The following is a 15,362-nucleotide window of genomic DNA, read 5'->3' as shown; positions in this document are numbered from 1 at the left end:
TGTACTATTAGTATAATAAAAGCCGTACATTTTTAAATTGGAAAAAAGGTTATAATAATTATATATTTACCTGTATAAAAAAATTAATATATAATTAAGAAAGGTATCTGTGTAATTATATAAACTTAATGAGCATTATATAAGCATGCCGAGTATTTTTCGCTTTTACCCTGTTTATAGAGAAGTATAGTATATTCTAATTTTAATAAGTATACACACTTATGTAAAATATTATAACTTTGATGCCACAAGCATCTCTCAAAACCATATTAACACATTTACCCTGTTGAAAGTTTTTAACATTTCTATTCTTACTTTATAGTATAATAGTGATGAATCTAGTAGTTTCAATTGAGTATAATAGAGGTAAATATATTAATATTTTCATATATGTAAGTATATTTACCTCGATTTTTGCGGTTGACATTTTATATAATGCACAATATAATGTACAAATATAGATAAATACAGATTTATTTATCACTTACGAAAGAGATGTTCTACGCATACACAATACTGAATTTTTGATGAACACGAATTAATGAGGCATCCGATGTAAAGTATTTTACTATACTAACTTGATTAATATTAAAATGTCAGACTTTCTCCTTTTTTTAATAAATGCTTTATGCGCATACAATAATTTATTTATGATTAGTGATCTATTTATATTCTCAATCCATATGTGTGTATGAAGACTTTTGGCAATTTTGACGAACTAATTGTTTATAGATATATAGTATGTAACTTACTTAGTTTTATTTGTGTTAAACTTAAGCCTATCAGACTTATCGCATATTATAAATTAATAAATAAATAATAACAATAAAAGACATTCGGTAATGAAATAGATGCGCCTTTTTTTCAGTCAAGTATGGACACAGCAATTTAAAATCGAAAATAAGAAAACAGCACTGTAATAAACGTATAAGAGCATTCTACAATTAACAAATTCTCTAACTACAATCATTTTTACGAAGATGAATAAATGTACAATAATACAAGTGTGACAGTGACAAGTAATCTATCAAATAGACTACTTAATAAGGTACATCTCCTTTTGTACAACAAAATGTTAGCTACTGTTTAGCTAAAGATCACAGATATGAGATCAGGTATAGGGATATGGCACTGAAGTTATGCATTTACTTGAACCAAATCTATATACCCCGAAACAATTAAAAATGTAGTTAGAACATTCGTATTAGGATAATAGTATAGAATAATAGTATAGAATATAGTAGATGTGTGCTGACTGGTTCAGGTTTAACACAGGAACTCTTGCAGTATGATTTAATTTGCTCAAATCGAATACGTATTATAGAAGGAAAAAAAAGAAGGAAAAAAAAGAAGAAAAAAAGAAGAAAATTTAATACACTAATAGATATTCTGAAATTATTAACATAGAATATTAATATACAGTTCATGTGTGAATGAACATGAGCAGTTTTAAGCTTAGATGTTTACAATATACAGCATTTAAAATATATCGTTTTTAGAAATTTATCTAATACAACAGTTAAAATTTAATATAATTTAATTAAATGACACACCCACACACACACACACACACACACACATACATACATACATACATACATATACATATATATCATTAATGTTAATCAATTCTTAAAATAAGATTCCAGATATATAAACTGAAATATTGAATAATTACATAGGAACAAGCTACACAATGCTTATTAATTGTAAAGCTTTTCTATCTTGGTAACTATACAATATCTAAATTGTGCATTTTCCTTGCATGCCTCAGTTTTATTTATCAAGCTCGATTAGGTCATTGTAATTTTTTTAGAATACCGCGCATGGCTCGTATTTCACGAACGAAAGATGGACATTCGTACAAGAAAAATATACAGATTACTTTCATAATTATATGTAGCGTACTATCTCTTCTTTTTTCTACGAAACCTGAAGTTTTTTTGTTATCGTATGAATCGCGGCTGACTAACTACTCTACTTCTCTTTTGACAGATACCTGTATGTATAAATTTATGTTAAACAATAGCTTTTTTCCAATATATATAATAGAGGACTGCATATACATACATACATACATATATATATATATATATATATATATATATATATATATATATGTATGTATATATATACACACACACACACACATATGTGTAATAAAAGGGCAGATTACAAAGTGGAAAAAAAGTTAAACATTTCCAATGTTTATAATTGTACGGCAATACAAATAATTTTGTATAATTCGGCGAATTTATTGACATTATATGCTTGTATTAAACACTTGCCCAAAGTTACTCAAGAGTCTAAGCGGGTAATTAATCTGAAATACAAAATAAGAGATATATGCTATAAAAATATATATAAACCCTGTATACATATACCTTTAAAAAATGTGAAATAAATATAAATTGAAAACCTATTGTCAATACTATAAACAATAATTCAATAACATCCAACTATAAAATCTAACATCTAAAATCTTGTTACCAGATTTATGGTACAAGTATGTGCATATATATACCTAATTATATACATAATTACTATAGAATTACCTATGCAAATATGTTCCTGACACATGGTATATCCTGTGTTTTTAAAGTTGCATTTTAAATTTTACACTCACAATTTTCAATTATCAATCTGGTCGTACATTCCTGAATTTAAATTTGTTTTCTTCAGGAACCTGAAAAAATTCACACTTATAAATCATAAATATTATTCATGTAATATAAGATATATGATAATCATATTTTTAATGTTTTTCCATTGTAAGGATTGAAGTGAAATACATTAATAATAATTATTAACATTAAAATAATAATTCGATAACTAATAAATTATATACAAACATATTTATATATAATATTTGGACATATTTATATACATATTTTATCATTGAACTCTATACATATTGGAATAAATCATCGAGGAATGGAAACAGCATAACTTTGAGAAAAAGACCCAACGCTGTGTCTTTTTCTCCAATATGTATCCCCCCTTCCCTCCCGCACTAGCTTTGCTTAAACAAAGGGATGATTCATTCTAATATGTATAGCTTTCAGTGGATTTTATTGATGTAATTTATATATTTTTTTTTAATAACATGCTTTATGTACTAACAAAATAATTCATTAAATTATATTACTATATAAAATTATTATTAATAATGATGTAAAAGATTTGTCATTCTATTTTGTCTATCTAAATTTAATATACCTTACCTTAAAAATGATATTACTTTGTTTTCATATTTCTATGTGTTTGGCATTGATTATATATATACATATTTATATGGAAAACTATACAGAAACTTTAATCTTATATTTTATAGAAATTTAAAAAAAATTTATGATTAAGAAAATTATAGTTATGATGTTGCTGTGCAACCACGCGACAATAGGAAAACATTAAAATTGAAATATTAACTTATAAATATTATCTTATAAAGCTTTATCTTATATACAATATTGCAAGGTAGAGATGATGTTTAATGGAATAAAATTCTCTACAACTTGCTTCTAGCGATATCTAACTAAACATCAAAAATACTTTACGCAGAAATCTTCTATGCAGCTAATCTACCTCTTTGCCGATACTAATCTTGAACACGCTCAACGGTCTATCTCTAAAAATCTTCCTAGGACGCGTTATTTTTTACTTCTGCTTTGTACATATATTTACAAATTTACAGTGCCACACAGCTTAAAGAACACATTTATCCATTCTGTACAGATTGTTTTTCTTTCTTTCTTTCTTTTTACAGCAGTGACTTCTCGTAATGAAATAGTATTGATCATCGACTAGTCTTCTTACGCTTTCGTTTTGACTCACCGGACGGATTCCATTCTGGATCAACATCGGTGTAACAATAATTTACCTTAGGAACGTTTCTCTTTGAGCTTCTCGTTTGTCTAATAGATGACTGCATTTTTTTCGCCTTCTTACATGTGCTATCCTGCTCCATTGTCTCCGTCGTTATACGTTTCAGAGATATCGGATTCGTTGCTGTCACGTCTCTGCGCTGCATAGGTGTTTTAAACGTTCTGTCTTGACAACGTTCTATACAGACTGTATTAGACTGATCGCCGTTTGGTCGAAATTGGCGTTCGTGATTCCTTGTACTTTCTTTCACAAGATTGCGATGTGCATTAGAAATATGGATATCTTTGCAGTAATCCCTTCGCACTATATTTGAATTGAAATGATAGCTGCCATGCGAATTAGCCTCCTCTTCGGTAGGGGATAATTCGTACGATGATTTGATGATTTGCGCGGGATGCTTCTGCGAGCTATTTAATGCTTCTAAGGCTGCTATGGACATCATGGGAATTGCAGGATAGTTATCTAATTTTTCCGTCTTGATGGGTATCTTTTCGTACACCATGGACATCATGGCGTGAGCCTTCAGTCTCTTTTTCAATGGCAACTTGTTCTCCATATCTTTCTTGAATAACTTATCCGGTTCTCTTTGCACGTCCAGTTTTTCCAACGTATTATTTTGCAGCGATACCCTCTGTTCTATTTTACGCAGTATCTGATCGTCATACAATTTACTTATTGCCGCTTCGCTTGTTGTCTTATCGTGCTCTTGGACGGCGGATGTTTGTACTGACGAATGCGCGGGCAAAAAATAAGAATTACTTTCAAGGCAAGACACATGGGAATCTGTGGCAGGGTGTATACACTGTCTGCAATGCGCGACTATATCGTACGTACAATTTAGGCATGAGCAGTGCGACCTACCGCATGCATTGGCGGATTTTGTATGAGAATGGAGCGAAGTAGTAGAATTAATTTGTAGACTACACGATACGGAAGTGCAATGCTTGTGATACGGCATACACAGATCTGTACCGGCAGCGCAATTCCCGTAAATCGAGGATATCGTTGTGGGATGAGTGACTGGAATATGTAATGAATGCTGCGAGTCAATCACCTCGTGCGGATGCGTATGTATTCCGTTGCATCCTTGTATTCCGCAATTTGCCGTAATATGATTGCTAAACTCTTGCTTAATGTTTTGTCTATAAGTAAGGATGGATTTGGATTTTCGTTTATCGACCGATTTGCTGCTGATGCTCACATTCGCAACATTCGTGTCCTGATAAATCTGCGATGTCGCAGGTAACGTCACGTCGGCCGACAATGAATTTTTCTTACCGTAAGATTTCATTTCCGTAATATTCATCAAATTACTCTCTTCCTCGGGCTCAATTTTTATACCCTTGTTCCTGCTGACGGAAAACTTATTCTCTTGGCATGATAATTCCTTGCCATATTGCGGGAGATCCAAATTAAAAGAAATGTGCTCCGACGTATTAACGACTTCAAACGATGTACAATCTTCCGGCGGGATCATCCAACTTTTCTCCTTAACTGGACAATTCTCATCGTCGCTATTGTGATCTCGTGCGTTTTCCACTGCTTTATTGATGATGTACAAATTACTATTCGGGGACTTTTGTAAGAGCATGACTGTTTCCCCGTTTAATATTACGTTCGTATTTTCCTTTATCGACTGTACATTGTTTTCTACTATATTTAAATTGTTAGGCAACGTGTCCGTTTCGTAATTTATAGTGGTTTCAACGATGCGCGGAACGCTATTATTGCTTGGATCGTTTCCGCGATCGTCGGGATTTATATCAGTTGTTGACGTTACTTCAACATGAAGCGCTACTTTATCCAATGCATCCTCTGGACAAATTCCAACTATTTTATTGATAACGTCAGCAGTTGGATTTTCCAAAATCTGAGAAACTGTATTCGATGAATCGTTGGTATCGACTTCATCGTCGGTAGTTTGATTGTAAGAAGAATTTCTCAACGATGCGTAATCCTTCACTTTGATTTGTTCGCATTGCAACTCAGCTTTTAAATGAGATACATGTTGACATGTGGACTCGATAACATTGGCTAATAATGAAAGTCCGTCCATGTTATCCTGCAATTCTGAATCTTGAATGATACATTTATCTTCCGATGAATTCTGAATGCTTTTCGTATGAGTATGTATTTCATAGAATCTCTTTAGTAGTTTATGATCATGCATATAGTCAAGATTATGAAGATCTTTCTTATCAACTTTTGTGCGCAGTACAGAAGATCTTTTTAATTCTTCTACATTATGTTCTTTATTATAATTTCCTTTGGATTCGAATTCTTCATCTTCTTTATCTGTTTTCAGGTCGATAACTTTTCTATCGTTAACTCGTTCATTTTTTGAACACAGTGACGTATTGAAGATATTAGAAATATTTTTCTTATCAGCTGTGCTATTTTCAAAAATAGTTTCTCTGATTTTATGGTTAGGGATTTTGCTATTTCTTAAGTTATCGCTTACTTCGATGCAAGTGCCAACTTCTAAATCTGTTTGTACATTAGAATGGTCTCCATTCGTTATACTAAGACTTATAGTATTATTTGCAATATCGCGCCTTTCTGATACATATTCATCCTGAGACTCAGGCTCCTTTGGTTTCTCTATATTTTCAGTAACGCATAGTTGTTGTAACCGTTCAGATTCTACCGCATTACTTATTGATACCTCTGGATTATTTATAATTGTTGTAGCAAAAGTTTCAACCGCCATTGTGGAAACTGCAAGTTTTTCTTTATTTAATGCATTGTCGACTGCAGTTGATTTCAAGCACTGCGTTTTGTTACTCATTAATTCATGATCATGTTCTTGCACAGATTTTTCATTGTTAGTGAAATCATCTATTGTTTTATCAATCGTTTCATCCTTTTCGTTATTTGTGTAATGCATATGTAGCGAAGATGAAATTACATACAAAGATTTATCTTTAGTTGTACTAAGATAATTAGCATTATTATTAGAACCCACATCTTCATCTTTGGAATTTTGAGTACATATCGCAGGGAGAATATTTACAGTTTTGGAGTGCTCTGTTCCTAAATCACAGATTTTCCTTAAACTTTCAACCTTTTTACATTTTTCACTTTCAGGCGAAGTATCTTTTTCTAGCAGTCGTTTAATCACAGTCGTCTGTGCATTATGTCTATTGTTCATTTTTTCACCATTCCTTGCCTCCAAAATAGTATCAACATCATGGCATTTGCTATTAGTGTCATTTGAAACATTCAATAACAATTTTGTAGAAGCTTTAAATTTATTAGACTGTGGTTTATCAACGATTACAGAAGATGAGACTGTTTGAGATACTCCAACAATTTTACTTTTGTCACTGCTGTTCACATCTACTGATTGTTTTGTAAATGTTGTATAACCTGATGTACTCCTACATTCTGTTTCCAGCTGTTGCATGGATTTTATTTTATCATTATCTAGCTTTATGTCCCATATTGCAGATTCACTCAAATTATTCTCTAAACATGTATTTTCTGTGGCAGGTATGGATTGAAGGAAATCTTCCAAATGCTGATCAACAAGAACCATTTTCTTCAAGGAGATTATTTTCTCTGCCATCTGCTGTTTCTTAATCTTCTGTGATGCTCTTATCGCTTTTGTGTCGAGTTTTCTCTTGGCTTCTTCAAGCCATGCAACTTTTCTCGATTTCCTCTTTATACACCGTTCAAAAGCAATATCAGTTGTAAGATCAATTATTACAATTTTATTGGATTTTTTAATCTTCTTTCGTGGAAGCACTTTTGGTTTTATTTGCTTAACAATAGTCCGTGCTACTGAAATATTTGTAGAAATCGTGCCTAAAGGTTTAACGTTTGTTTGTTCTGTTAAATTTGAGGATTTTAAATTATCTAAGGAAACTGAATCGTTTTGCACACTCTTATTTAAGGAAGTAAAATTGGACTTGTTTTTGATACAATCCATATTTTCATTTTCGCGTGATGTAACTTCCAGCTAAGAATACATAGAAGCTTCATTATTCTCCTATATCAAAATAATCTTAACCTACTATTATCTTTGCAAATCTCATATCAATGAAAATAAAATATATTTAATGTAAATATTTGTTTACATTTTATATTTCTTTTAAAAGTTATTTGTCATGTTTTATATATTATTAACGATTACATATATTATGTATAAATCTATTATCTAAAATGGCAAGGAGCAGGTAGTTTCCCGCTCATACTGCTATAAATCTATTATGAACAAAATAGAGATTTCTTGACAATTACATAAACATGATTTCTCTCTCTTTCTCTTTCTCTCTCTCGCTTTTAATTTTTTTTATATAAGTGAAATTCCATAATACTTGGAAATTTACAATAATATTAAAACACATGATACTTATAAGAATATAAAAATGATAGTAAAATATATATACCAGTTGTGAAGCAGTCCTTTTGAATGAATTTGGAATAGTAGTTGCATTTTCATTTTTTTTCTGCCATATACTATCTCTGTTTTTTATACAGAATTGTATAAAACATTCACAGCATTTTCTTATGTCAAATTTCTGCTGCATCAGATATTTTGTTGAATTTGGTTGATCCTTTGGCACTTTTGGTAATACATCTAACATGCACGGTGGGAAAGTTGATGATGTTCCCAAAGAGGCAATTGCGGTTGTAGTAATTTGACTTTTCACGGCCATATCGCTATTTATCTTTCTCCAGAGATAATAAATAAGGAAATAACGAGCGCACATAATATCTGAATTGTTGGGACACGTTGGAATTTTATTAGTTACAATTCTGAAACCAAATAAAAACAAAACATAACCATACAAGAAATTTTATACATGTACACATCTTTATCGTGCAGATTTTCTAGATTCATTTCGTATTTATATTATTCACTTAAATAATATGAAAAATAAAAAGCTATTAATGAACAATGTGTATCAATTGTAAAAAAAATCATCGTATAATATAAAATATATTTTGGATATTATAATTTCGATGTAATATATATATATATATATATATATATATATATATATATATATATATATATATAGATAAATATATATATTTATATATATTTATATATATATATGTATATATTGTATCAAATTTAAAATAGTAAGTTAAAAAATGATACAAGCAAGATGACCTCAAATTTAAATTTTGTGTATTTACATACATTGTATATACTTACTTCATTATCGGATCTAAAATACGATGATAAGCCCGACACATAAACTGTATTTTTACCAAAGTATCTAACAAATGCTCGATAGAATGTTCTGAATAAAAAGTATAAAGAAATTGTATTATCAGTATTATTATCGACGGATTATACATATATAAGTAATGTTTGAAATACATACCTAGATATACATAAAGACAAGAAATAAGTCTTGTACAAATTTTACTATGATCTTCTTTACTTTTCCTCGAAGCTTTTAATTCCATATCTATGTACAATGCCAATAAATCGGACATGTTATTTAAGTAAATAGTTCTATTACGGTCCTGGAAAAAATTAGTTTTGTTCGTTTAAGTGAATAATATTATTAGGAAAAACTGTGTGTGTGTGTATGTGTATGCGCGCGTGTATATATACAATAAAATAAAAATTATACAAACAATATAATAAAATTGAAGTTTTTAATTCCATATCCACACATATAAATGCAAATAAGACAGACATATTATTTAAACAAATAAATTCTCTATTATGATTTTGGTAAAAAATTAGTTTTGTTTGTTTGAATATTACTATAAAAAACTGAACAAGAAAATAATATTTATATAAATGTAATATAATAAAATAACTTGTTGAACTTACCTCAGAAAGCTCGCGATAGATACATAAGAAGAAAAATAAAGTTTCACTAATAGAATCCTTCAACTTTGCTGCTTTTAAAGGCTTCGTGTAACATTCATTCACACTGATACTTACATTTCTGTAATGAAAGAATAAAAAATATATTTGAATTACAATAAAACGCTTAAACGCTAATAATACATATTAAATATATCTTTTTGTTAGTAGAGAATAAACAAATTCACACAAACATACACAAAATAAATATAGAGATGTAAATATATAAATATGTGTATGTATATATGTTAAAATCTATATAATTAATAATTTTCTAAATAAGAGTGTTAAAAATTATACGAATAAATATCAACTAAATATATAAATATCAAGTGATATTAGTATTCAAAATTGATCACATTTTTATAAAATTGAATTTAATTTATTGAAATATAACGTTACTAATATATTAAAATATTAGTTTTTATAAAAAGGGATACATATTAATGGGGGAGAGGGAGATGAGATATAATATTGATAATCTATTCTTGTACATTTGTGTAAATTATATTTAATTTAATCAGTAGATACGATTAAATATTTTTTTACATAGTTTTATATAACATTGCCTTGTAACATATAAGACAATATCTTTTTGACCTTCAGACTGTTACAATTTGATTAAGTAATTGACAGGGTCAATGCAATAGCAGACCCTCGAGATCAGCTTAATAATACAGTGTAGAGGCAATGATGTGTGCAATGCACAATAACTAAAGCTTTTTAAGAGAGTTAAAAAAAAGAAAATAACAATATAATTAAAGATAGAAATTATAGATTAAAAATGTTTCTTATGTTCGTATATATATTGTAATTATATTTATATATTATAATATGTCATATAAATTTTAAATTACACGTATAAATAGATTCATTATTTTATATATTTTTATATATCTTAAAATACATTAAACATTTAAGGTCATTAAGATCTCTATATATTTTTGTAATAAATTATTAAATAATACATTTATACGCTTGCATATAATTATCATTTTTTACATTGATTTCAATAAATTTAATTCGTAATTATTTCAATTATTGCAATTATTATTGTAACTGTCATAATTATTTATTAATATAATTTTTCCTTTATTTCTCCAAATTTTATTAGAGAATATTTATTGGAAAATATGATTGACAGAAATATGTTTGATATTTGAGAGACGCGATACTTTTACTTTAATATTCGTGTAAACAAACAAAAAGATCGAGTAAATTAAAAAATTTTGAACGAATAGGTTTAGAAGTTTCCGCAAGTATTTCACTTAATAATTCAAATTTTATATAAAGTTTTTACACATTAATTACTTATATGTAAGCGAGGATATCGATAAACGAATATTAACACACTGTGTATTAACACACATGTCATGCAATAGTATTCTGACACCAGTGCTCAAAGCAATAATACTGGTGAATCGCATATACATAGTATTACAGGAAATACCGAATGTAAATTACCTGATATAGTACTGCATAAGCTCTGCCAAAGAAGCCATATTTTTGTCCGCGTATATACATTTACACATTTTCCAAAACTCTGAGATCCATGGAAATAATTCTACAACTGTTGATTTGGCGTCGTCACTGTTTACTTTAGACCCTCCATTGTTAAACATTGCGTTTTTGATATCTAAACATCAATCAAGATGCGCGAATTTTTTAATATATCTCTAGCCGCGTAAGATACAAAAAACAAACAACAATGACTAATTTTCACTAGAAAGTACACAATGTACATTTGTATATCTATATGCGTATACACATACAGAGATATTGAATATCAATTAGTACAAGTTGTTGCGAATTTTCACGTTTTATCTCGATACGGTAAATTCCTTGACGGAATTTTATTCGAGAAAAATAGTTTCGTCAATTAAAAAATTCATCCGATTTCGAGACAATTATCACCGATTGACGGAAATAATACCATAGAGTCTCGCTTAAAAGTATCCAATAACGTGTAATATGCGAGTCTTTTTTTTTTGCCGCACCGGTTCGTAAGGAGGAGAAAACGCTCTCACCGTTACAACTGTGTTAGATTCTCATACGATAACTCGCGCACGTATTAAAAACTACTCGTCATTTTCTTACAACCCTGACCATTCTTAACATCTGCCGCGGCAGGTGCCGAGACCCATGCAGACTATAAATTGCCCAAAAGCCGGTTGTATATTTCTGTAACGTTCGCACAGCTGAATGCCACATTTTCCGAGCCGTTTCACAATGTAGTTTCAGAGGGAGGGCGACAACAGAGGCAAATGTATCCTAAAGGCTCGGAATGCACCGCAAACCGGACTTATAAAGCGTTTCTTAAACTCGCGCACGTTGCCTTTGAAAATTTTTAGTCAAAGCTACGTTAATTCCTTAGCATTCCGAGCACTTTTAACGCGAGTTACCGGAGTATATCGATTGTCTTGAAACGACGAAGCGTCGAGCAAATTGGTCGAATACCCTCCCATGTACGTTCGCGACGTCCTTGTCGTAATTATTACATCAGGATCGAGGAAAGATCTAAGAAATAACGACGCGCATCCGCGTTTGCCAACGAAACGTGCGTGTCGTGATTGGAAGCACGAGTCTCGAAAGTTCGCTCGAGGAACGAAAATGTACCGGATCGTTCTCTCGCGCCCTACGCGAAGCACACTTTTATTTCGAGTCACGTCGTCCACGTCGTCGTCGTCGTCGTCGTCGCCGGGAACTCGCACCGTTCATCGACTTTGTATGTCGCACACATACACGAACCAAGGAGTTTAATCACGAGCTCGTGAGCGGCCAAAGAGGGAGGGAGAGGGGGGAGAGAGGAGGGAGGGGGAGGGGAAGAAAGGCCACGCGGCTAACGCGTTGCTCTCGGGACGCGAGCCGAGTTCGTCGAGGTCGCGACAAGACGCGACCGATAGTTGAATGACAGATAAACGGCGAATCGATCGCGACGGCCTGCGCCCGGACGCAGAATTTCGCGTGGCCGACGTGCTCGTAAACACACGACGAACGAGGCTCTCTCACCGATCGTCCCGAGGATGGCCCGTCTCGTCTAGTCGAGAAGGCGCGCGAGACGAGATTACACGTTGCCGTTCGAGGGAATGATGCACCACGTACCTTGTATCGCGCCGACGTGCTCACCACCGTTCGCGGCTGCCGCTACCTCCGACGCGGCGCAGTTCATTTTGTACGATGCCGGGTACGTCCGTTATATCCGGGGGGAGGCGGGAAAGGAGGAGGGAGGGTGGTGTATTACGTAAAAGCGTCCCTCCTGGTCGTGGTATACCTCATGTTAGGGGGAATCGAACCGAGACTACTATCGCGTCCACGTCTTTACGCATACTGCGCTCACGTCAACGGCCATATTGACACTGACGTTTGGCGCAGCTACCGCGAGAGAGCGTGCTCCGCGCCCCACCGTCACCGCCACTACTACCACCACCACCACCACCACCACCGCCACCACCGCCGCCGCTACCCCACTATCGCTACCGGTCACCTCCGACCGGCGCTTCGACTCTCTTCTTTTTTTTTTATCTCTATGCTTTTATTTGATTCTTATTTTATTTCTTTTTTATTTATCATCCGGCATTTGTCACTTTTACTCCATTACGGCTCTAGCTTCACTTTCTCCCGGCTTTTGCGTTTCGCCACTCGTTTTCCCTTCGCTCGTCCCGTTCACCGAAATGCCTAAGACACGCGAGGGCATCGGACACCGTACTGTCGCGAGGACGTGCACGATGTTGCCGCAGCGCGGCAGCGGCTATCGATGTCGGAGGCGCATTCGAAACATCGAAACTTCGATACTCGTCGTCCTCTCTCCTTCTCTCTCCGACTGGCGGGCGCGCGCGCGCGCGCGCGAGCGCGCGTCTCATACCTCGTTTCTCGTCAGTCTGTCCTTGTTCCTCTCACGGGGGGTTACTAGCGCCGTTGGCGCGGAGTTTCGGAAATGAATGGCTGATTCGTCGGCCGCCCAGGTAACCCGGCCAATGGAAGCGCGATGCACGCGCGATGCGCAAATCACGGAGCGAGGACACCGTTATCCCTACCTCGCGACGGGCCCAATCAGATACGAGCAATTAAGTAATTGCGGCGCACGGGGCACGCGCGCGGGCGCGCGCTAGACTACCATCTACTAGCTACGGCGATGCTACTCGAACCAACCCAATAGCCGCTCTCTCGCAATTTTCCAACGAATACCTGGATAGTCTCCGCTGAATAGGTATCGATACGCACTCGGGGAATATTAACATAGCCGCGAGACTCGTGAGGATTCGGACGAGCAGCGGAGCGACCATCGACTCGAGTGGAGTCAACGGACCGTGTTTTGAAATCGCGCGCTCTCGCATAATCGGGACGCGCAAGGTAAGTGCGCTTTTCCCCACCGCTTCCCCGTTGCCGTTACACCTGTCGATCGCGCGACGATAATCCGCGATTTGGGAAAAGCGGAGGATGCGAAGGGATGGTGACACTGCCTCCCGACCAAGAGACGTTTTTCGTACGAAAAAGAAAAGAAAGAAATCAGGTACGCTTTCGTTAAAATCGAGCGCGGTGAAACGATCTCGTAATGTAAAAAAAAAAAAAGAACCGTGTTATTATACCCGTGCGTCAAAATTGTGTAATAAACGAAAGTTGAAACAATTTGAACACATTTATATTGCGATCTATACAAGTTTTATATGTAATATTATACTCGTGTCACATTAAATTTTTTATGTAATAAACGAAAGTTGAATCGATTCGACCACATTTTTATATCGCAGTCTATCAAAGTTTTTATATAATCAAACTTATTATGTATCAAACTTAATATATATGTAAAATAGATGGTAAAGTTGCGGAGAAAAGTTTTTTTACCGCCGCAACTAATACCGGTTGATTAATTTGCAGGATTACCAACGTAAAAAAAATCCCAATTATCGTCTATGGTAGAAATTTTCAAATTCTGCCGTTGGTCATTCTGCAAATTAATCAGCGATTAAGTTTAAATTGCGTTGGCAAAAATGGAGCGAAGCGAAAACGAGAGCGAGGTGCAAGTTTCACGTTCAAGACGATCTTTAGCTGTTTCGAGCGTCTCGCGTAGTCGAATATCTCGCGCGAGAGTATCGAGTAAAACATCTGTGTTTTGACAGATGGAACGGGACTGCGCGTATATACGACGTCGCATTTGAGAGGACACGATGCACGCATAGAATATTCACGTCGCACATTTCGGGCATAAGGTAAGTGCACGTTACTTTTCCCGCCAACACTTGCCCGGCTTCACGAGTATCTCGAGAAGGAAGTATTTGCGTCGAATACCTGCAACTCGTGCCGTTTGTTGTCGGTATCATTGTCATCATCCCCGTTGACTCGAGTATTCGAATGTTAAAAGACGCGTGACTTGCGAGGGAAAAAGGAATCGCGCGAATCGCGACAGCGGCTTGCACTTGCGCGCAGCTCTTCGTCGGCGTCGATCGATATTTAAGTATGTATATTCGTTTTAATTTCGGGCTAAATAACTCTGCGAGCGCAAAACTCTCGATACTTTATAAATTGTCAATATAATTGTAGATATAATTCTACAGATAGGCCTGCAACGACTTAAATATGCGATTAAATTTCGATTGAAATTTGAAATTTTTAGCTGACTCACATCAACACGATTAACGCAAAT

The 15,362-nt window shown here is 34.1% G+C and overlaps 2 protein-coding genes across 13 annotated transcripts in view; one reads left to right on the top strand and one right to left on the bottom strand.

Moving 5' to 3' along the window:
* Positions 1-2,551: 2,551 nt before the first annotated feature.
* The window catches only part of LOC145966559 (uncharacterized), a 128,298-nt gene continuing 115,487 nt past the window's right edge, over positions 2,552-15,362 (bottom strand). For 5 of the 7 annotated variants that reach the window (XM_083090707.1, XM_083090708.1, XM_083090703.1 and 2 more), the window contains 7 exons: positions 11,186-11,357; positions 9,686-9,803; positions 9,225-9,369; positions 9,053-9,140; positions 8,277-8,646; positions 3,225-7,846; positions 2,552-2,686 (listed from right to left, as the gene is read on the bottom strand). In XM_083090707.1, the coding sequence (XP_082946833.1) occupies positions 3,797-7,846; positions 8,277-8,646; positions 9,053-9,140; positions 9,225-9,369; positions 9,686-9,803; positions 11,186-11,343 (4,929 nt within the window). In that variant the 5' untranslated portion in view covers positions 11,344-11,357 and the 3' untranslated portion in view covers positions 2,552-2,686; positions 3,225-3,796. Of the gene's footprint in view, positions 2,687-3,224; positions 7,847-8,276; positions 8,647-9,052; positions 9,141-9,224; positions 9,370-9,685; positions 9,804-11,185; positions 11,358-12,823; positions 14,316-15,362 lie in introns of those variants that run through there. The other 2 variants (XM_083090706.1, XM_083090702.1) reach the window with 2 other exon arrangements.
* Positions 13,317-15,362, top strand: part of LOC145966561 (melatonin receptor type 1B-A) — a 155,459-nt gene continuing 153,413 nt past the window's right edge. For all 6 annotated transcript variants that reach the window (XM_083090724.1, XM_083090726.1, XM_083090722.1 and 3 more), the window contains exons 1-2: positions 13,317-14,071; positions 14,839-14,928. The gene's annotated coding sequence lies outside the window, so the exon portion shown is untranslated. The remainder of the gene's footprint in view (positions 14,072-14,838; positions 14,929-15,362) is intronic.

The sequence above is a fragment of the Camponotus vicinus genome, unplaced genomic scaffold, assembly GCF_025532165.1.
Source record: "Camponotus vicinus isolate PSW18456_S1 unplaced genomic scaffold, iyCamVici1.0 SCAF_2, whole genome shotgun sequence".
NCBI lineage: Eukaryota > Metazoa > Arthropoda > Insecta > Hymenoptera > Formicidae > Camponotus > Camponotus vicinus.
Note: the sequence above shows the minus strand (reverse complement) of the source record. Positions and strands in the feature narration are given on the sequence as shown.